Source organism: Anarhichas minor, unplaced genomic scaffold, assembly GCF_050575085.1.
Source record: "Anarhichas minor isolate MPS153535 unplaced genomic scaffold, ASM5057508v1 ptg000045l, whole genome shotgun sequence".
Taxonomy (NCBI): Eukaryota; Metazoa; Chordata; class Actinopteri; order Perciformes; family Anarhichadidae; genus Anarhichas; species Anarhichas minor.
The window spans coordinates 6,841,750-6,863,405 of record NW_027466491.1 but is presented as its reverse complement, the minus strand read 5'-3'; the positions used below and the strand labels follow the sequence as shown (position 1 = coordinate 6,863,405).

Genomic DNA, 21,656 nt, shown 5'->3' with positions numbered 1-21,656 from the left:
TTTTGTATGCTGTGTCTCCATTACCATGATCTGCGGATGAGACAGTATTGGCAGCTATGCTGTATTTAATAAAGTGTTTGGCTTGCTTGACTTATTTGTCTGCTAAGATCTATTTCACACATTATTATTCATAGATGATTGTTAGGTTCAGGAAAGGCCATAATATAATGTAACAACATCTGCCTTTTTTTTTTTTGTACGGCCCAAACAAAAGAGATAAAGTTGTTTAGAGGAGCTGGTATGCAGATTTTATTTAGTTTAAGAGCAGCAGGAGTACATTTAAAGGACTTTAAGGTCTACTCAAATTATTTTTATAAATATAAGAAAAGATTATGTTCTTAGATTACAAAAATTCAGCCCAGATCCTCTATTGTTGGCGTTTGATGGGGTCATTTCAGTGCTGAGCCTGAGATCAAAGTTTGATTGATATTCTGGACACTGAAGTGCTTCCTGTAAGCAAATGAAGAGGTCGGAACCTTTCAATCTTACGTCATCAATCTGCAGATGAAATAAGAATGTCAAAGTAAGAATAAAGAGATATGGCGTACATGTTTCTCAACAGTGGGACAAACTCAACCACCTAATGCAGACATTCGTCTCCCCTGAAATAGGCAGACAGATGGTTGGTGATGTGTCCTGTTTGTGGTTCAACAGCTGGTAAATGGACGACATTAATATGGGTGGGAATTAATAAAAGGAAAAACCCAACATGACGAAATAAGACAACCACACGCTTTAATGAATAGCTTTAATGCTTGTGATTTTATTCTGTCACAGACAACACAAAAAAAAAAAAAAATACTTATTATGAAAGTAATTTTAAATTATAACACTGAAGAAATAGGAAAAATAAACGTATTCAATCCAACATGGAATCTGGACATGCAAAGACTATACATATGAAATGAAATTCATGTCATGTCCTTTTATGAGAAATGAAAAAGATGTAAATTCCACAAGTAATGAACACAATATTACGTGTGACTGAGTGTAAAATAGAGTTATGTAATGACATACTATACAATTAACTTTTTGCATGACATACTTTAATATGACGTGCTATATGTCATTGTTATGATATGCTATACTATGACTTTATAAATAAGATTATTTATGACATACTACAGTACAACATTTTTTATTGACCTACTATATTCTAACTTTTTTCGACATACAATATTATGACATTTTTTGTGACATGCTATATTATGTTTTTCAATGTACTATGGTATGTTTTTTTTTTTACAACTATGACATTTTTTATAACACTATAATATTACTTTTTCATGACTTTTTTCGACATGCTATACTATGACTTTATTATGACGTACTATAATATAATATTTTACTGTGAATTTTTACATTACATTTTATATGACATGCTATACTATGAAGTTCTTCATAAAAACATCTGTATAACTTTATTCATCCACTTTTTTGACATACTATACTATTTATATTTACATTCAATTTTCTATGGCATACCACACAATGTTTTTTTATGACCTTTTTTATGACATCCTATACTATGACTTCTTATATGACACCATCAAAACATAAATTGTTTTTTTGATTATGATGGCGGAGTTTAATTATATGTGTGAATGACTACAAAACAGAGCTATTACATTTCTTTAGGTGCACCAAGGTTGAGTAGGTCAAGGTTCAGTAGGAGAAAGCAGGCTAATATAATATAACCTTTTAAAAGAGAGTGGACGCTACCAACCAACAAGCCGGGAGATAAAACAGAAATAACACAAATTAACTTACTTACTAAATATTCAGCTTTTTTCTCAATTTGTTGTGTTGTGTTGATGTGTTCCCCACACCTTTTTTTTCTAGATGAGAGCGTCATAGGATACAAGGGAAACATGATATGGATTATATTTTTTAATACAAAAAAAACTGGTTCTTAGCATTATCAAACCTAAAAAAACAGTCAGCTTGTCAGCTTGATTATCTGCTGTTAGCGGAGTGGATGAACAAGGTTGTTGCTAGAGCAAAAGTAATGTTGTACCCGATTTGTCTGTCGGTCCTGTTCCTGTTACCTGCAGAGTACTGCTGGTTTTCTCTCCTTCCCAGTTAACAGCTGATTATATACACCTGGTGTAATGCAAGGAAGAGGCAGCAGAGTGAAAACCGGACTGAAAACGACACTTTCAACAAATCTTATGTGAACCTCAGGATATCAGATAACACAGCTGGTTCAATGTGCTTGACCTAATGTGTGTAAGAGTGTGAGTGTCTGTGTACAAAGGGTGGGGAGAAAGAGAGAGCACCTGAGATTAAAGGCAGGGAAGAACTCTCCTCCTTTTTCTTTTAATGCAAGAAGAAACAAAACACATAACATGCAGAGAAGCACCAGGATGAGGTCGGGCTGGGTTAAAGGATCACTCCTTGCCTTTACCGTGGCTGCTGCTCTGTTATACCTCGGCTCCATTAAGCGGGAGGTTCATACCCATTCGGAGAGACTCCAGAAGGCTCACCACAATGACTCCATCAGGGATAAGGGAATGCTCAAGAGGATGGTCAAGATGGAAACCGACATCAACAAGCTGCGTGAGTCTCAGGACAACAGCTGGTTCTGTCCTGCTTCTTTTTTTCAGTACAAAACTTGATTTCAACTAAATAAACGTTGTTGTTGTGTTTCAAATACTTAGGCATTGATGTGGTGATTTGCAAGTCTATAGATGTTGATGTCGAGATTAAATCAGTATTAAATTATTTTTTTTGAAAGTTAAGATTATCAAATCGTATCGTTTTTGAGAAAATATGAAGGACTTTCAGTGACATCATTGCACGGAAAATCGCCCTTCCACTCTCTGCATGCCAAAGACTAGATGCAGCCTCGCCTCGGGACCTATACACACCTGCTAAGATTAGCAGCCCAATGTAGGCACGCAGGTCAATCTCATCCATCCATTTCCAGTTGTCTGGGGGTACTGTCATCTGCAGCACCTCTATAGCCTCTGACTGCATTCCCCAAACAATGCTTTCAGGAAATGTTTATTCTCTCTGATCTTGTTTGTATTTTGTCTGTGAACTTCAGCCAGAGTTCAATCAGTAGCACACGTAATCTCAATTTCGTGTGTGTGTGTGTGTGTGTGTGTTGTTGTGGTGTGTTTTTTATGGTTTCTGTAGTATGAAAATGATTTTATAACTGCCGGGTCAAAAATGACCCCTAAGACAATATGTGTACCCTGTTGGTGTACAGCTTTTATGAAAATATGAACAAAGGCAATTTTTTAACTTTTTTTCATGTTGGAGTCATTCTAGGAAAAGTCATTGAATTTCAAGTTGAAAAAAGACCATTAAGAGTGTTTCCTATGCTGTTAAACATAGTGGCGGGTCATTTTTGACCCCTAAGACGACACAAGGGTAAACATGTAATTGGACTGCACATATTACCACACCAGTGCAAAGATCATTTATGTTAATGACAGAAGGCTCATCCTCTATTTATGTTTCAGGGAGGGACACCTGTTAAACACTTGGCAAGCAAAGCAGAATAATGATCAAATATTCCATTTTGTCAACAGTCGATCTGATGAATAAACTTGAAAAGAAGGAACCGGTGAAACAGAACAACGCAGAAGTGAAGAAGGAGAAGAAAGTGGTGAGGAAGTTGTACCCAAACTCGTATCTGTTCAGCAAGTGGGGCGATGAGCTGTCGGAGGAGGAGCAGAAGGAGGCCGAGACGTTGTTTCAGAGTTACGGCTACAACGCCTTCCTCAGTGACAGGCTGCCCCTCAACAGAGAGATCCCTGACACCAGGCCGCGCAGGTGAATGTAACTTCCTGTAATGAAATACTGATAAAACACACACACAGTGGGCTGCTTTATGATGCCTCATTATATGACACAAATTACATTACTTTCTCAATGGCCCAAATTAACTTGCTCTAAAAAAAAAATGTTTTCTGAGCAATATTAATTTCGTTTTACTATTAAAAAAAAAGAAAAGAAATTATTGTCATAAAAACATCTGACAGAAACTTTTAATGCAATTAGGTACAACATGTTTAGGCTGAATGAATGTGAGGTTAGCGGACACTCTTTTTCAGTTTGTATGTCTTGATCGATCAGTGGTTGGTTAAATGATCAAAAAATGAATTGGCAACAATTTGATTATTATTTAATTGGTTTATACGAACACAAAAACTACCACTGTTTCTCCTCTCACAGGTGTGCTGAGAAAAAGTACCCCGAGGATCTGCCTTCCATGAGCATCGTGTTAATTTACCTGGATGAAGCTCTTTCTATCATCAAAAGGGCCATCCGCAGCCTCATAGACAAAACACCAGCTCGGCTGCTGAAAGAAATCATACTGGTGGACGACCACAGCAGCAATGGTACGTCGACCTGCTACATCGTGTCTCTGGCTCTGTTTTCCATCCTACACTAGATTACTCAATGGGGTATTTGGGCTTTTAAAGGTTCAGTTCACTCAAATTACACAAGATATTTGGCATGGGCATTTAGACTGAATCTATAGCTTAGACTAATGTTAGATTACTCTTTACTTTTACTTTCTGCAGAGGATTTAAAGGAGAAACTGGATGATTACATTTCCTCTATCCACGAGGAGCGTCCAGGCCTGGTGAAGAAAGTCAGGCACTCGGAGCAGCTCGGCCTCACCCAGGCCAGACTGTCGGGATGGCGGGTTGCTAGGGGGGACGTCGTGGCCATCTTGGATGCTCACATAGAAGTCCATGTACAATGGTTGGTTTAAGGGATCCGAGTTTTCACACCTCAGTTTCATTTGCTGTGCTTTTTTCAGTATGAAGCTTAAGTCAAACTGTCATTGTCTATCCAGGGCAGAGCCGCTGTTGGCTCGGATTAAAGAGGACCGCACCGTGATATTGACACCAGTGTTCGACAAAGTCAATTTTGATGACTTGACACTGATTCCCTACATACCTTCAGCAGACGCCTTCGACTGGGCTCTGTGGTGCATGTACGTGTCCTTCAGACCCGAGTGGTACGCTTTAAAGGACAATTCCCTCCCTGGAAAGTAAGTTTAAGAATTCATTCTCCCAAATCACACACAAAAAGACTTTTAAAGGAATAGTTTGGCGTTTTGGGAAATGTGATTCTCTGAGAGTTGGATCACTACCACTCACATCTGTTCATTTAATGTAAACCCAGTCGCCAAAAAAAACATCTTGGCATTTTACATTCCTGCAAACCACGGGATTATTTAAATGTTGACATTTCTGAACCAAACATGTTTAAATACATTTCATATTAGCCTTGTTTCACACTTGCAGGAACACAGAGCGGTTGAGCAGACTTTCTCATGTAATGTAACAATTCATAACAATTATAAAGTCTGTTTACTTTGGGTTCAACACTGGAGACAAACGGCAGACCTGAGTACACACCACACCTTCTATTCCTAGGAAACCACACCGAGTGAGCATTTTTCCGTTGAAAAGACGTCAGCATTTTTCCGTTGAAAAGACGTCAGCATTTTTCCGTTGAAAAGACGTCAGCATTTTTCCGTTGAAAAGACGTTCAGAATTGGTTGAAAAGGGAAGGTTTTTTTTAGCCGACTATTTGTAGACGTTGATTAAACGTTCATGCTTAGACCAGATTTCAACATGATTTGCAATACTATAATTTTCCGTCCTCTAAATTGTGCTAATAATAATATATCATCATTTTAGAGGCTTACTAAGAAACCACATCCACATTTATCAGTTGAAAGCCAGTATTGGAAATCACGTTGAAATCTGGTCTAAACGTGAACGTTGAATCAACGTCTTCAAATAGTCGGCTTAAAAACTTTCACTTTTCAACGTGTTTTCAACGTCACCGTGTTTTCAACGTCACCGTGTTTTCAACGTGGAAATGCTCTCAGATCAATATGTAGCAACTAAATACTTAATGTTAGTAACACATCAACAGTTTTTGTGACACGTTGATATTGTAACCGTAAAGACGAAAAGACGGTGAAAATGCATCTAATGGTGCGTTCACACCAAACGCGTCGCAAATTATTCGCGTGAGTAGATTACATACAAAGTCTATGCACAGACGCGATGAGACTGGCGCAGCGCGAATTTGCGATGGCGCGATTGACGCGAATTCATGTCCAAACGTCAAACGCCAAATCGCCCGAGTTGAGATTTTTCAACTTCTGCGAAATATTAGCGTTACGCCCCGGCGCGATAGCCTATCAGCGTTGAGTTGCTCCCCCCCGGTCATCAGTGACGTCCTGCCGTTGTTGAATCAGGAAATAAATACTGTAGCCGTCTGTGTTCACCCAGAGCTCTACGATACCTCATATCAATAGAGACCAGACCAAACTATGTGTATAAATGTGTGTCTGTAAACCATATGGTACAAACAACGAATTCGCGACGCGTTTGGTGTGAACGCACGACATTCAGACCCCATTTCAATGCGTTTTCAACCAGAAATCAACGTTGAAATCCGGGTTAGTGCTCACTGGGCACTAATTACTCTCATATTTAAAATGCATTGACAATGCATGAAGTACGGTTGCTGTTTTCAACTCGGGCTCTTTCTGTGTATACTTCTGCCCTCAGAAGCCCCTCCATCATGGGGATTCTTGTAGCTGATCGGAAGTTTTTTGGAGAGATCGGAAGCCTTGATGGTGGAATGAAAATATACGGTGGCGAGAATGTGGAGCTCGGCATCCGGGTGAGGTTTACAGGGTGTTTCCAAAGTGACTTAAAACGCTATAATTAGAGTCTGAAAAACGCACTTCATCTTCCATCAAGCTTGCTGTAGAGGTGCAATGGTTGTTCAGAGGGTACCTGATTATACCAAATATTTATGGTCTCCAGATGATGTCTCTTTATACATCCATGCTCTAAATGACTTTGGTGATCTTCTGACTTTCCATTTAGCACCATCATTAGGTCAAAACATTCATTTGTCCAATACTTTGCTTTCTGATCAAATCCCTGCAAAACTAACGCCGTTCCCCTCAGCCTCAGGTGTGCTTTGTCTTAAGTGCTGACAGGTGAACAACCTGCTTTACATAATTATGTTAGCATTGCCCTTGGGCCATTGAGGTCATCTCTGTGTAGCGGTTTGTTCTCTTGGTGTTTGCATGGCTTTATTTCAACAATTCATATCATACATGGTAGTTGGAGGGTCTATGATGGACCTTTTTGTTAGTTATTTACCTTTGTCTAATGTATGCTGGGATAGGTTCAAATCAAATTGGCATAAGTATATTTGAGCATTAGAGCGTGGCATTTAGCTGTGAACTCTGTACAGTATGTTTACTTGTTCAGAAAATAGAAATAAGATAATTGCATACAGTATAATGCATAGTGTGTTGAATGCCCTGAAAAATCTTCATTTTAAATATTTGAGCTTTTGTTTTTTGGCAGGTGTGGCTGTGTGGAGGAAGCATAGAGGTTATACCTTGCTCTAAAATTGCCCACATTGAGCGGGCCAAAAAGCCTTACCTCCTAGACTTCGATGAAATGGTGAAGCGTAATGCACTGAGGGTGGCGGAGGTCTGGATGGACGAATATAAATACAATGTCAACATTGCTTGGAACCTTCCCCTAGAGGTGAGGCATGACACAGACTTGATCACATACATTCTGACTAATTACATGAATTTGGCTTCATAAAATAATGCTGTGGAGCATGTGACTCGTAGTAAAAACATTGCTGTTTCTCTTACTTATCAAAATGTTTTTGTGAACCTTTTTTTTGTCCCGTTTTTAATTCTTTCCCCCACAGAACCATGGCATAGACATCGGGGATGTGTCCGAGAGGAAAAAGCTGAGAGAGAGGCTGAATTGCAAGCCCTTTAAGTGGTATCTGGATAATATTTACCCCCAGCTGGACCCTCTGCATGACCTGCTAGGTTATGGAACGGTGAGTAGAAACGATAGACGTTACTGCATTTGAAGTCTGAATCTGCAGGTGTCGGTCATCCTCCGTAGGCTTTGTTTAGGTTTACTTGGAACACATTTGAGATATTTTCCACTACGGATTCTTGTTGAAGACTCAATTTTCCAAGACATTAGGATATTTAAAGCAAGTCAAATGTATTCGGCTTAGGATCGTCATACATGCTTCCAATTTATGGTTCCCACATCGGGATACATTTTACTTTAAAGTGTTACTTTCTTTTCTATCTGCTTCTGTTGGCAGCTGATCAATAATCTGAAGCCAGATATCTGCATTGACCAAGGCCCAATGCCTGGGAACACACCCATTATATATGGCTGCCACTCCTACTCCCATCAGGTATGTTCAGAGAGTCACTGCATGCACACAGACTGTTGTTTGTCTGTTTGCGGATAATCATTGTTCTTTGGTGTAGCACTGTTATTATCGCACCGATGGACAACTATACATTGGTGGAATCAAATCTCAGAAGTACAGCAGCAACCGCTGTCTGGTGGACCCCGGCACTGGAGTCTACCCGGGACTCTACGAGTGCAAAACAGCCAAGCAGAAGAAATTCCACATGTTGTGGGATTTTAAACAGGTTAATATTGTAGTTTTAAATATAAATCTACACCAAAGCGGTTGGTCTGTTTGGAGAAAAATAAATGTTTTATTGTTGTTATTCCCAGGATGGACCTATCCAGAACAGAGAAACAAAGAGATGCCTGGAACTTGTGATTGCTGATCACGGCTATTACACACTTGTTGTTCAGCAGTGCACTGGTCAGAGCTGGAAGATACAACATGTCATGAAAGACCAAAGCATGCTGGCCAGGGCAAAGACGGCAAGATAACAAACATGCCATTGTGGCACAAAACGGCATCTCAGAGAAAGATCTGGGATGAGTTTACATTTTGCATGAGTCAATATTTTCATTTAGTTCTTGTTTTTGCCTAAAATATGAGCTGCAATTGTATGGTTCCCTTTTCTTGGTTTTGAAAAAAAGTCAACATTTGCTATGACAGATTGTGTGTAAAATCCTTTTTTTATGATGAAAAAAGATTGCATGTGGACAGCTTTGAACTACGCAGAGCAGGACTGAATGTATGTGGATCGCATTTCTTACCAGCAAGCTACTTTAGCGTTACGTTTCTTTGTAGCGGTTTCAAGACAAGAAAAACAGTTCAGAGACTCATATGAGAGTTTTATCAATTACAAAGATACAGTAGTTCCAATGAAGCCTGTAGATGTTTGCTTTAGTTTAGCGTTATTACAATCATCATTCAAGTGGGAGAAGAATTCGGTTTGGTTGTCATGAATGATTAAAGATGAAGGCGTCCCATTTTTTCTGCCACATGACAAGACCTTTGTCCTTCAGAGGAGCTGGCAAGGAGCTGTACCTGTAGGCAGAAGACACCATCATTGAACTATGATATGACATCATTTGTTAATTGTTGGATAAAAATAAAAAGGATTTCCACCACACACACTAGAAATCACATCCTTTAATGCTATTAAAGTATACTGAAAGTTTTCTAACTTCCTACAGCCCTTGATTACCATTCATTTATGATGTGAAAATCTATTTGCTGAGATTTGAAATGTGCTTAAGGGAGGCATGAGAGGGATCAAATCAACTGATTGTCACCTGATGGAGTTAAGAGCCAGCTCTTTCAGAGTGCCCAGGTTTGCTTTTAATCCTCCGATGCCAACAAAGGCCTGATAGAAGTCGTAGGAGAGGCCCGTGGTGCCGAACAGAGACGGGTCATCGGAGCTGATCACCATCGGGTGACCCTCAGACATCAGCACAGCTGCAGGGTGGTTCCGAAGGTCCGATACCAGCCTCAGCACCTGGAGGTCAGAGGACAAACACATTCAGGTACTTTATATACTGTATATGAAGACAGGCACGCCGGTGCTGAATCCAAAGGTCCAGACTTCATCGCACTTGCAGACTTAATGGGTTCCCAAATGGGTCTGTCCAAATCCACACAAGGGGCATAAAGTGGACTTCCCCACACTTAATATGACCAAATACAACAGACAGAATATGCATCAGCTGAAAAAATGTTGTTTCAGGAATTTCAATTCATCTCAATGGAAACACTTTTGGTCTCAGTCCCGTCTCGTAGCACCCTCGCACACACCAGATTTTGTTTTTAATAGGTTGTCTCACCTGGTTTGAGATGGGGCACAGCTCCACAGCCACGTTTCTTTTCCTAGAAAGCTCTTTGGCAAGTGGATGATGTGCCAAAGCGTAGCCGTGCCCGATGCGCGTGGTGTTGAACAGAAGGGCGTCAAGGATGTTTTGATCCACGTCAGTGCCTTCATCATCTACAAGCGAGCATACAAAGTGGAATCAAAGTATATTTCAAAAGATGTATTAAACTTTTAAGAAGTGCTCCGTTTTTGTAACAATGATGTATGCTGTGCTTTTGGTCCAACCACCTGTTTCCCCTGCGTGAAAGAAATATGGCAGCGTGACACCCAGTTCAGCTGGCAGAGAAAGTGCCTCCCTGAAATACCAAAGAGTCCTCCCGCTGTCCTCCCTGCCAACCTGTAAAACTGCAATGTTAGCTCGCATACAAGCTATATCCCAGCAAATATTGTTTTAGTCCAACAAGTGATTCAACAAGACAGATTACTTCTTACCATGTCAAATCCTGCTACAACATCTGGGAAGTCCTTTTGCAGCTGAATGGCCTCTTTCACAGCTGCTTTGACCTCAGATACACTCAGAGCCCTGAAGAAAGCAGCAACAATTACAGACACAGAAATCAGCACCCTACATGACTCACAAACCAAACAAAACGTGTAATTTCATATTAACATTTACATTATGAGATGCCCATCTTCTTTTTTGTATTTCTAGCTACTTGTGCCTCGCTCAAAAGTAGCTTGACAAAATAATACCAGCTGGCAAAAAACCCTTACCAACACCGACAAAAAGACATTTAATGGGAGACGTTACACAACTGTTCTCAGATGTTGAGTGGTACTAAACTAGTGGAGAGGCCTGGTAATAATTCCAGAGCTCTGTTTCCAGAAAACAGGAAATGGAAGTCATGAAGAGATGATATAATTTATTATAGTTACAGAAATACATTCAGCTGACAACACTGGTAATGAAAGAGGCTCAGAGTACTTCTTCCATTGTTGCAATTATGCCTACTGAATTGGAAATGCAATTCAACTTGAATGTTTTAGAAATATTAAATCATGACTAAAAGTAAACCTAAACTACTCAAAACATGAGTAATTAAGTACTACGTATTAAGAGATATGTCTTGTTGAAACCTCATCAGTACCTGTGCACAGAAACGATGACACGAGCCCCAAGAAAGTCCGGATGATCCGCTACAAATTTCCTTGTAACTTCTTGAAACGTTTTTAGAGTCCAGACCTTATCGTGAATGGATCCATCAAGCTCATACGTCTGAAACACACAAAGGAAAAGCAGAAATGTCAGATCGACCATTGCTGCCGAGAGGAGCCGGAGCTGGGGATCAGGTGTGAAGAAACAAAACAATCACAAACCCTTGAGAGACCGCTCCTAAGTTCCAGATACATGATGTTGTCATGGAGGAGCTCCTCTAGGCCCTGGTAGAAGTAGTCCCTCAGCACGGGTGCGTAGGTGATCAGCCCAGCAGCTGCGATGAAGGCTTTCTCAAACTTCTCCCACACAACCTCTTGGCTCGGGTACTCACCATCTGGATCCTCGGTGAACAGTGTGAGGTGCTGCATTAAACTGAAAAATAATATATATATGTTCTGGGTAAAGTTCTCCCACTTTCTCTTGACTTAAAAATGTGTAAGGGAAACCGATATCTTACTCAACCTGTTATCAAAGCCTGTAGGGTCTCCTATTCTGGCTCTCAAGGTCTCAAGCAGCTGCCAGTAGAAGCAGTCCCATCGAGGGAATGGCTGACGGTCGGAGAAGAAGAAGCGGACCGAGTTGTCCCAGGCGAAGCAGATGTAGCATTGAGGCCGGTAGGTGACGTTTTTCACCAGCCATTCGACACTGACCAGAGAGGAGGTGTGGATGTGTAGGGCTGCACCTGTGGTCAAAGCAACCGGATATAACCTCAAACTCAGACTGATGCGCTGAGCTTAGACAGTCACATCACATGAAGATCTTGGTTATTTTTGGGTGCTGTGAACATGGACGGATGACACAATGGCCTCATCAGTTCTTGTCATTTTGTGTGTGTATTTGTAGTTGTTTTGTCTCTTTTTGTAGACAATTTGTGTCTTTAAAGTCAAAGTGACAAAATACGGTGTTCTATGTTTACAAATGTTTCTTTCTCTCAATAAAATGTCACCGTGGCCAAACTGTGCAGCTAAATGAAGGAAAACCATAAAGAGAACAAATGTTCATCCACACTTGTGAGTTATAAAATCACCTTTAGGCATCTTCTGCAGCAGTTTGAAGATTGGACTCTTCTGGATGAGGGGCTTTGCTTTAAAGAAGTGGATAGCAGGAGGGAACTGTGCAGCAGACATCTCTCGCTCCTTTAAACGATGGAGGTAAACGTCCAGCTTCTGCTCGGCCGTCGTCAGTATCACCCGGCCTCCCGTCTGTCTGGACGTCTCCTGCCGCATCAGCAGGTCCCTCTGAGCAGGGTCTGGCATCCCATCAGCCCCTCTTACAAACCACAGGAGGGTCACATAAGTGAGCAGAGCCTGGCAGATTTGGATCACCATGTCCTCAGGAGGATGCTAGAACATGATCACACTACCGCCACAAGAGCAGGTTTGCTGTATTTGAAGCTGTAAAGAAAGAAATACTCCGTGAGACATGCACTAATGACATTTAAGTCCTTTTACCTCGGACGAGAGGTCGTGAAGTTCTTTCCGAGAAGTGGGTCAATAAATTTGACTTGTTTTATAGTCAACATGATAACATGCTACTTGCATTATAGTGCTGACAAGAGCATATTCAGTACTTCTTTGCTTTCAGATTTAAAAAAAATGAACTGAAAGAAGTGAACAAAAGCGACAACCAACCTTCAGTTCATTAATATAAACTAAATAAAAAACATTTTGAAGGCAACTCCAGCTACTTTAAAACATAAAATACTTACAAGTAAGAGGGAGCTTCTGGTGTCCTGTGTCTGTACTCGGCAGAGACTCCGCTATCAGTCGAGGACGTCAGCGAAACACTCGGAGCGACTGGACAATCGGGGCATTTCTGTCTAACAAATACCATGTGATAAACTAATGAATGAAGCATGATTGGGACATTGTTTGAGCCAAAACAGAGCAGAGAAGTGAAAGCAATGATTTATATTTTATTATGTTTTACATTTCCACAATATCACATCTCACCAGTTTGAGACACAAACGAGAAAAGAAAAAGTAAAGAACAAAAAACAAAACACACATATATACGTATAATTTAATCTGGAAACCTCATATACATACAGCGCACCCTCTGGAATGATATCACCCACTCGTTTAATTCATGACAGAATAACGCACATCAATAAATTAACTCTAAGGTCATGTACGGTCTTGAGTTCGGTTTCAAGGATACCATTTATTTTCTCTGTAATTGGTTGGAGCAGACATCCATTAGCAACACATTGCCCCATGCGACATATAATGTGGGGGTAGAGGTTAATGAAACTGTGACACGGATGCTGTGTTTGTCATGATCCAATCAGGAGGACAACCTGTTAAACATCCAGCCAATCACCAGATCCCGTCGTCCCCGACTAATCGGTGTAAACCGAGACCCTCGAAGGGGAGCAGCAGAGTAAACAACTGTGCAGTACCCACAATGCACATCTGTAACGCTGAGCCGCAGCGTCCGTCACATCCCTCAATGCACGGAAAAATACAGCAACACATCACACAACAACAACGCGTCTCGTTTGCATCGGAAATTCGTTTCACAGACAGAGGAATGACTTTTCATGTGACAAAATAAAAAATACAAAGGAGAGATTTTCTCTGATACGGCGGAGCGATTTAGTCCAGAAACTTGCGGTTTGGGTTGGCACCGAAGAGAGACACTCGGATTACAGGCATCATCTGCAAACACAGAAACACGCGGTTAATAAGTCAAAAACACCTCGCGCCGTTTCCTAAAACCTGAGGTGACGTATTCAAATTATTAGTTTTGTGTGATCAAAAGTTTAAAACCTGAAGGTATTGAAAATGCTCACAATTAAGAATCTGCAGCTCGGGAAAGTTTGGCATTTTTTTCTTGAAAGATTGCTAAAACAATAAATCAATTATAATAGTTGCTAATTATTTTTCTTTTGATCAACTAACAGATTGCTCATTTCAGCTCTATTTAGAAAAAAAAAATATATATATATAAAAATAAATATGAGGAAAGTCAAACATACACAAATGTAACAGGAAATTGCTGTATATTTTAAAAATAATGTATTTGACTTTTTTATTATTACTCTTATTGAGACTAAAAAACATCAACAAAAATGATTATTAACAGTTGTAGGTTCTTATACTTATGTGTTTTACTTACATGTTGTTGTTTTATATTATAGGATGTAAACTCTGCACACTTTGTGTTTTTCAAGTGTAAATAAAATGTTTTATAATATAACAATAAGACGAAACAATAAATTAAGGAAACTAACAAACATCCTTTATATAAACCTATAAAACATCTGTCGCTCCGTCTTGTTACGAGTGGCGTCCCTTTTAGTTCCTCGTGTAGAAAACGTAAAGTTGGGCTAACGTGAGAGCTACGCTAATCTCATTCCGTTAACAGCTGCACCACTCCTTTAAAAAGGTAATTCAATTGTAGACCAATAAAGCTATTTAAGCATTTATTTGACCTTTGTTTAACCAGGAAAGCCTCACTGAGTATCTCACAATAGAAGACAAAAGCAAGACCCAAAATAGACACACAATTTAAAACTAAGAAATAAAATATGTCATCTTATTTGTCACTTGCAGCACCTCACGTGGAAAAATAAAGTTAAATAGATAAATAAAGGGAGGCTAAATAGTGTTTCTGATGCATGTGAGAAGAGGAGGATTTGAGCGGTCTCTGTTTCCCTACCTGCTGAGCCATGAGCTCCAGTCTGCTCTCCAGGGTGTTGGCCACCTTGATCTTCCCGTTACCGTTATAGATCTCAACACCTCCAGAGCTGAAGCAGGAGACAAACACCAAAACAAGAGAGATCAAATTGAGGAAATACTCATGCAATAAGTTTTAACTCGACGATCAAATGTGATGCCGCTTACACGTCGGGGGGGATGAAGTTGTCCTGGTCGATGCGGACCTCGATGCTGGTCTTCACAGATGCTTTATATATCGGAATATTCCTCTGGATGGATGCCTGAGTCAAAATGAAAATCTGATTTCAGCTGATTTTAAGGAGCTGACTCGATATATATATTTGGTTAGTAAAAAATCTGATTTTGAAATGGATAAACGATGTTATTATGAACATAGAGTGGCTAATTTACTCACCTGTACCATCTTAATGTCCTGTTTGCGGCAGCGAATAGTCACTTTGGTCTCCAGAAGCTGATATAATCCCTGATGTGAAAGATTATGAAAGGGATATCAATGCTCAGTATTCGATATCAACACCTCTTAATGAACATACACGCTCAGAAACCAGTTTATTAGGTACACCTGGCTAAATCTAAAGCAGTCTGACGCAACAATCCTCCTTCATTAAGGTGAAAATGTTACATTTATGGTGTAAATTTGGAGGATGCGGTTAATAGGTGCTGCTGAACTGTAATGAGTTGGACGTTTCTACTATTTGGTACCCTCATTGATATGAATGGGGTGGACGAAATAACAGAAACACAGGCTTTACTGCGCGGCTGTACCTGGTTGTGAAGTAGCTGAGGGTGTAAAACTAACCTGCAAGATCAATCCGTCCATCAGAGCTGGATACCTGGCTGGATCTTTTGCGATGGTACCGAGCCGCTGGCGTGCCTCGATCAGCATTTCCTGAGCGCACAAATACACACAGGGGTTTCTATTATTTACAGACTGTATCATCTACAGAATCCACGTCTCTTCTGTAGATGAAATCGGACAGTTTGATGCCAACAGGAGGATACAGCTGCTTACCGAGATCATGTCATCCCGGGCCTTCAGCACCTTCAGTCGAGCCTGGTTCATCAGGTTGGACATTTGACTGTTAAGTAGACAAATAACACACACATTGGGGCCCTTTAGACTGTTTGGAGCAGGTTACAAAAGAGTCATTGTGGGACGAAGAGACTAAATAAAGTCACGGAAACTCTGCGCCACACATACAAATATTTCTTTGTTCTTAAAAAAGACCGGAGTAAGGAAGGGAGGACTTGATGCGTCATGTGATTTCCCGCCGTGACTCACATTTTCTTCTGCTGCTCGATCTGTTTCTCCTTCTTCTCGTAGTACTCCATTATCTTCAGCCTCTGAGTTTGGACCAGCCGGCCTTTCTCGATGTTGAACTCTTCTTCCGCCTGCAGGAGGAGACACAGTTCACTCAGCAGAAATCCTGCATCACAACACTGCTTCTGTGACCAGTAATCGGTTCATCTTTACTTTAACTATCGATCACTTTAAAGGTTGAATATATATTAAAAACCCTATTCCAGTAAAATAAAAAAAAAAATAAACAAAATAAGAATATAACTTATTACCTCATATATCCATGTAATATGACTAAAAGGCCATATTTTTTGTAAGACACTGATGCTTGTGATAAAAATGTCAGTTATATGTCAGGTGTCAGATAATTTCCTAAGATTTTAAAGGGTTCAGGTTGTGTGAAATCTGCCAGTAGACTCACGTTCATATAAGCACTTACTGTGCTTCTAGCGCCCCTAGTGGTGAGTCTCAACCAGGAAATGATGGTGAGGACTTTAAAACATTATACTCACTTGTAATCAATCAAAGAATGAGTTTAAACAATTGTTTTCAGCATTTCTCTCTCCTCTCATCTCTCTACTGTTGACTCCAAAAATAAATGATCCCCAAAAACTACTAAAAAAGGAATGATTAATAATGAATTCTACTCTCGGTCCACATTATTTTACCTTTGCATCAATTTCTTCTGCCTTCTCATTGGCCTCCTGCTCAATGAAGGCCATCATGTGCTTGATCTGTAGACAGGAAGAAGAAACATTAATGACAAAGACGACTGCCCTTCCTTAAAAATACAACCCATTCCCTACATGTGTAGGGTTTTAAATGCCCACAGCTTCATCATGAAGCATTGTTCCTTCTTAAGTGTGAACTTTAAGGACTGCAACCTGTCACCTCTCTCACAATGAACCCAGAGATGAATCCTCACCCTGATGTGATCTCTGCTGCCTCACTCTATCACTGTGGTGAGTAGTGTTTCTGTCACTGGTGGAAGAAGTATTCAGATCCTTTACTGAAGTAAAACTACTAATATCACACTGTGAAAATACTCCACGACAAGTACTGCATTGGAAACGTTTAGTGAATGTATCGACTGTGCAGTAAAATGTCCCATGTCAGCGTGTTTTACTGTAATGTTTCTGGATTCATATTGCTGTTTAATCCACAATTAAGGCCCCAATCATTTTGGAGGTACATGGTGTTCACTTTACACGAAGGGGATGACAATGTAACAGCTGTCAGACGAATGTAGTGGAGTACAAAATACAATATTTCCCTCTTGAGCTATGAGAGTACAAGTACCTCTAATGTATTCTTAATTAAAAGCACATTCCACCAGTGATGAACACTAGACCCGAACTGTAATCACATGTACAGACTTCTGCAGCCTTGCATTCTCCCTTCAGGAGGTTATTTCCAGTGTCCAGACACTCACTCCCAGTTCCTCATCAGACCCTGGCATGTGTTCATCATGTGATCATTTGGAAATATGAACCTCGGCATCTCAGCCATGACACTGGCTTAAAAATGGCGGTTTATTTTGTATTAAGGAGCATTTTTACGACCAAAGCCACCAGTCAAAATCACCCTAAATAACGTATTCTAGCTTGTTTGTGTTCATGTCGGTGCTAACCTACTGCAGCTCTCTCAATGTCATTCTCACGGACACACACGCACATTACAGCTATTATAAACACGTCTCAGTGTTTTAATAAGACGATTGGCGACGTAAAGACTCCGTTAAACGTTACCGGTGAGCGACAGATGAATGGTGACGTGTTTGAAGGTTAAATCGCTTCATTACCTGCTTCTGAACGTCGGCATCGCTGAGCGCCATGGTTGCAGCTCTTGAAGATCCTCGCGGGCCTACGAGGAAAGATAACGACAAAACACAAGAAATAAAACAACTGGGAAATAAAAGACACCTTCAACAACAACAAGGATATTTTAGTCGTGCAATAAAAGCTTTGAATATGTGTTTATTTACCCGAAAATCACAGACGAAGAGGTATGAATTAATCGCTGCAGTCGTGACTCGTAATGTCTACGGAGGATCAGGTGATCTGCGACGTCACATGATGTTTACTTCCGGCTCAGCAGCCAATCAGGTGCTAGAACAAGAGACGAGCTTTTTCTCGTGTAGAAAAAATAGGGTTTGCGTAGTGTTTGTCATTTTATGGCTCATTTAGTTATACTGCATATGAATATATGTATTTGAAATATTATATCTGTATAATATACAGTTTTTTGTACATGTACACAATATACATGTTGGTGCTATGCAAGTGCAACATATAAAAGCCTCCTGGCATCATTTCCAGTCTTGTAACACATCTAACCAGTAGAGGGAAGTAGAACTTGGAAAATTCAACTATCAAAATAGCTCTTCTTCCTATCTGACATGAATTTTCCACTCAGTGTCACCGGCTCACAGCAGCACACTGTGGACTGACTGATCATCTGCTGTTTGAACAGTGGACATAAAACTCCACAGACTTGTTTACCCGAATGAAACGCTCACCCACTGACCTTTCAGAGACTGTGGACACACCGGGTAAAGTCTGATTCAAGAGTTCAACTAGTTTTTTTTCCCTTTTTATTTACATTATTACTAATCTTTCTCATATTGAACACACAGCAAAGTCACAACTGTTATGTCATGTATCTGGGAAGTGGGGTGGGTGAGAGAGAGAGAGAGAGAGAGAGAGAGAGAGAGAGGGAGAGAGAGAGAGAGAGAGAGGGAGACTTTTGCACAGCTTGTCCATCTTGTTAGTCATTTGCCAGCTACAGCATGCATGTCTGCCTATCTGTTGTTTGGTGGCTTTGTGTCTGAATGAACTCCTCGCTCTGATCTCCAGCATCTGCTTTTCATCTAGCAGCTCGTTCAGCACCGCACCAAGAGGACGCAGGTATGATAGGATGGTTTTATTCAACATCGCAGAAAGTTTTAACAAAGTCTGAAATCAGAAGAAAGAAAGAAGAATGTCAAAATCAGATGTTTTTCCCCTCCGTTTGTGCTTTGTTAAAAGTGTGTGCTCTGTAAACATGTCCGTGTTAGAGGGGTCACTGTGGTTCACTCTGGTGTTGTGAAGGGCACAATCTCACCTTGCAAGAGACAGAGAGGCTGCCATGAAGAGCTGGTTTCTCTTATCTCCACCAGTTCTCCCATTTTGACATTGAAAGCTGACCCTTTTGTGTTTTCTTGTTTGTGAAATCCCTCTGTCTTCATCACATATTAGCACAAACAGAGTGCCCTAAATCTCCCTGATCATTTACTTCACCGTGAGGTTATCGCTGGGATAGGATTAATGGGAATCCAATTACTTAAGTAGGCCAGTAAGTAAAGGGGGGTCACAGAGTAGAAAAGGTTGATTAGTTTCTCTGAAGGCAAGGACACAGGTGAAGGGTTTAAAATGTTTGCGTGGCAAACGTGAAGGTTTCTGGGATTGAAGTCTGCACAGGTCTACGGGGTGCACAGCTTGGGTCAGACAACACGGCAGCTAGTTGGCCATTAAATCAGTGACGTCTGCAAGGCGTCTGTTTCAGTCTGCTCACTCTGGAGGAGGTGGAGTAACACAACAAAGGATTTTGATTATGACAGCATGAGAACACACAAAGGATTCAATCATGAAATAAAACATTAAAAAAAAATCATAATGTTGAAACAGAGACCTGGGCATTAATAATCAGGAGATTTAGCTCTTTAGCGCTGTGTACTGGGAAGGTTTATTCAAGGCCTTAAAAGCTTTTTTATTGATTTTCTGACCAGGTCCTAGAGTCAGAAGGTTTTATTGCACAAAAGTAACCAAACTGTTGTGCAACAGTCAGGAAGGTGGTTTGCTTTCCTTTCTTTGCAAAATAAATATTGTTTCAGTCTTGGAATGCAAGTGAGTGCATGTGTTAAAACAATAACAGTGACGATTCATGTGAAAACATACTTCATTTACTAATAGGATCTATTTACATAAAATGTGTAGATGTGAATGGGGGAGGACTAAGACTGCACTGAGGTAAGGACGAATCCCAAAGCAGCCACTTAAGACTTGGACAAGTTCTTAGACAAAATCTAAACAAAATAAAAAATATTTTTAAGTGAAGTTTAAAAAAGAATGAAGAACATAGAAATCAGTCAGTATCACTTATTGATCCTCCCCTGTCTTACTGTTGTTGTGGACTCATTGATGAGCAGGTACTCATTTAACAGTACCACCAGGATTGTCTAATTTTTCTATGAACAAAAAAACCCATCAATATTTCTACATATAGTGACTTCAATAAATACTGATCTGCAACATGCCTGTCCACATTTTTGAACAGGTCAGTGTTCTCATTGACATCAGTGAGGCCGTGGCTGGAAAAAGTTGCTCACTAGCTGCTCCGTATTGCAGCGGCTGTGACTATCTATACCCTCGACCTGCATATCTTACTATGTTTAGGCACTATTTACACCTCCATCTGTCTCCAAAGAGTGGAAACTATTTCAGTGATTTCACATGACGTGAGAATCGGACAAGAGTAGGAACGTAAAATGGAAGTGACGTATTCATAATGTCGGAAACACCATCATGCCATCAGTTCAACTCTTCCCAAGACATTGACATTTAATCTCAACTGTATAAAATCATAGGTTCTGGAAAGAACACTTTCCAGATTGAGGATGATGACATTAAATCAGTCTCAAGGGGACCTTCTTCACCCCTTGTGCCACGTTTCAGCTTTGATTGCAGTATTTGCCTCCATGCCAGCCCCAGAATAGATCTCCTCAACACTTTCTCGCTGTGTAATGTTGTATCACGTTTACAACACGTGGCCTGTCTTGTGTTTTCTCTGGTTTCAGAATATGTCACTTAACAAGGCGCTACAGGACGAGCACTCTGAAGTCTGAAACCCGGTTCTAGATTGAAGCCATTTCTAAATTTGTAGGAACCCAGATTTTAAAAAAGATTCTGGCAGACTTTTTGAATGACAGTGGTATCAATGTTCTCCTCTAACTCTTGGCCAGACAGCAAATAAGTGTTGAACTATTCCTTCTCCACAAACCTAGAAGATGAATGATGTGTTTGCCAGTGCAGATATCTCTGATTATCAGATACAAAAGCAAGATTTTGAATGCACCATTAAATGCCAACTGAAGCTTTTTCCTTTTTGCTCTACTGCAACTGCACCACTGTGCTGTATAGACTGGAGTACATTAAGCTGTAAAGAGAGCTGTTACTTAAAGTAAGAAAAGGAAAAGGTCCCTGTCAGTGTTGTGTTATTATATTATTGGATTATTAACCCATTAACACATAAGCAGTATCTAATGTGATCAACTTAGTGTTCATTTTAACTCTAACTATCTATCAATTTAGTGGAGTACAGATATTTACCTCTGAAATGTAGTACAAAATGGAACTACTCAAGTAAACTACT

The 21,656-nt window shown here is 40.2% G+C and overlaps 3 protein-coding genes across 3 annotated transcripts; 1 reads left to right on the top strand and 2 right to left on the bottom strand.

Annotated features, from left to right (window-relative positions):
- Window positions 1-2,348: 2,348 nt before the first annotated feature.
- LOC142970865 (putative polypeptide N-acetylgalactosaminyltransferase 8) lies at window positions 2,349-8,741 on the top strand. The gene is made up of 11 exons (XM_076111309.1): window positions 2,349-2,559; window positions 3,540-3,783; window positions 4,186-4,352; window positions 4,539-4,722; window positions 4,817-5,014; window positions 6,555-6,669; window positions 7,371-7,556; window positions 7,732-7,869; window positions 8,149-8,244; window positions 8,321-8,488; window positions 8,577-8,741. Exons 1-11 carry the CDS (start codon window positions 2,349-2,351, stop codon window positions 8,739-8,741), a joined length of 1,872 nt encoding a protein of 623 aa, XP_075967424.1.
- ada2b (adenosine deaminase 2b) lies at window positions 8,571-12,612 on the bottom strand. Its single transcript, XM_076111664.1, has 9 exons — window positions 12,292-12,612; window positions 11,727-11,946; window positions 11,426-11,636; window positions 11,197-11,324; window positions 10,541-10,631; window positions 10,337-10,445; window positions 10,065-10,222; window positions 9,537-9,739; window positions 8,571-9,288 (listed from the first exon to the last, which is right to left on the bottom strand). The coding sequence occupies exons 1-9, from the start codon at window positions 12,590-12,592 to the stop codon at window positions 9,201-9,203; spliced, it is 1,509 nt and encodes a 502-aa protein (XP_075967779.1). The 5' UTR covers window positions 12,593-12,612; the 3' UTR covers window positions 8,571-9,200.
- Window positions 12,613-13,159: 547 nt separating this feature from the next.
- On the bottom strand, window positions 13,160-18,341 carry atp6v1e1b (ATPase H+ transporting V1 subunit E1b). The gene is made up of 10 exons (XM_076111762.1): window positions 18,232-18,341; window positions 18,049-18,110; window positions 16,916-16,981; window positions 16,230-16,339; window positions 15,960-16,026; window positions 15,747-15,836; window positions 15,342-15,410; window positions 15,113-15,207; window positions 14,928-15,015; window positions 13,160-13,924 (listed from the first exon to the last, which is right to left on the bottom strand). The coding sequence occupies exons 2-10, from the start codon at window positions 18,079-18,081 to the stop codon at window positions 13,862-13,864; spliced, it is 681 nt and encodes a 226-aa protein (XP_075967877.1). The 5' UTR covers window positions 18,082-18,110; window positions 18,232-18,341; the 3' UTR covers window positions 13,160-13,861.
- Window positions 18,342-21,656: the final 3,315 nt, after the last annotated feature.

Excerpts from the sequence above, each read along its gene's own strand:
- ada2b (XM_076111664.1), bottom strand. The coding sequence starts at position 12,592 with ATGGTGATCCAAATCTGCCAGGCTCTGCTCACTTATGTGACCCTCCTG. Across the intron at positions 10,632-11,196 it reads GTCATCGTTTCTGTGCACAG|GGCTCTGAGTGTATCTGAGG; the intron begins GTACTGATGAGG and ends TGCTTTCTTCAG. Across the intron at positions 9,289-9,536 it reads CTGGCTCTTAACTCCATCAG|GTACAGCTCCTTGCCAGCTC; the intron begins GTGACAATCAGT and ends TTCTGCCTACAG.
- LOC142970865 (XM_076111309.1), top strand. The coding sequence starts at position 2,349 with ATGCAGAGAAGCACCAGGATGAGGTCGGGCTGGGTTAAAGGATCACTC. Across the intron at positions 4,353-4,538 it reads GGACGACCACAGCAGCAATG|AGGATTTAAAGGAGAAACTG; the intron begins GTACGTCGACCT and ends TACTTTCTGCAG. Across the intron at positions 4,723-4,816 it reads ATAGAAGTCCATGTACAATG|GGCAGAGCCGCTGTTGGCTC; the intron begins GTTGGTTTAAGG and ends TTGTCTATCCAG.
- atp6v1e1b (XM_076111762.1), bottom strand. The coding sequence starts at position 18,081 with ATGGCGCTCAGCGATGCCGACGTTCAGAAGCAG. Across the intron at positions 16,340-16,915 it reads CAGAAGAAATTGATGCAAAG|GCGGAAGAAGAGTTCAACAT; the intron begins GTAAAATAATGT and ends CTCCTCCTGCAG. Across the intron at positions 16,027-16,229 it reads ATCGAGCAGCAGAAGAAAAT|TCAAATGTCCAACCTGATGA; the intron begins GTGAGTCACGGC and ends TCTACTTAACAG.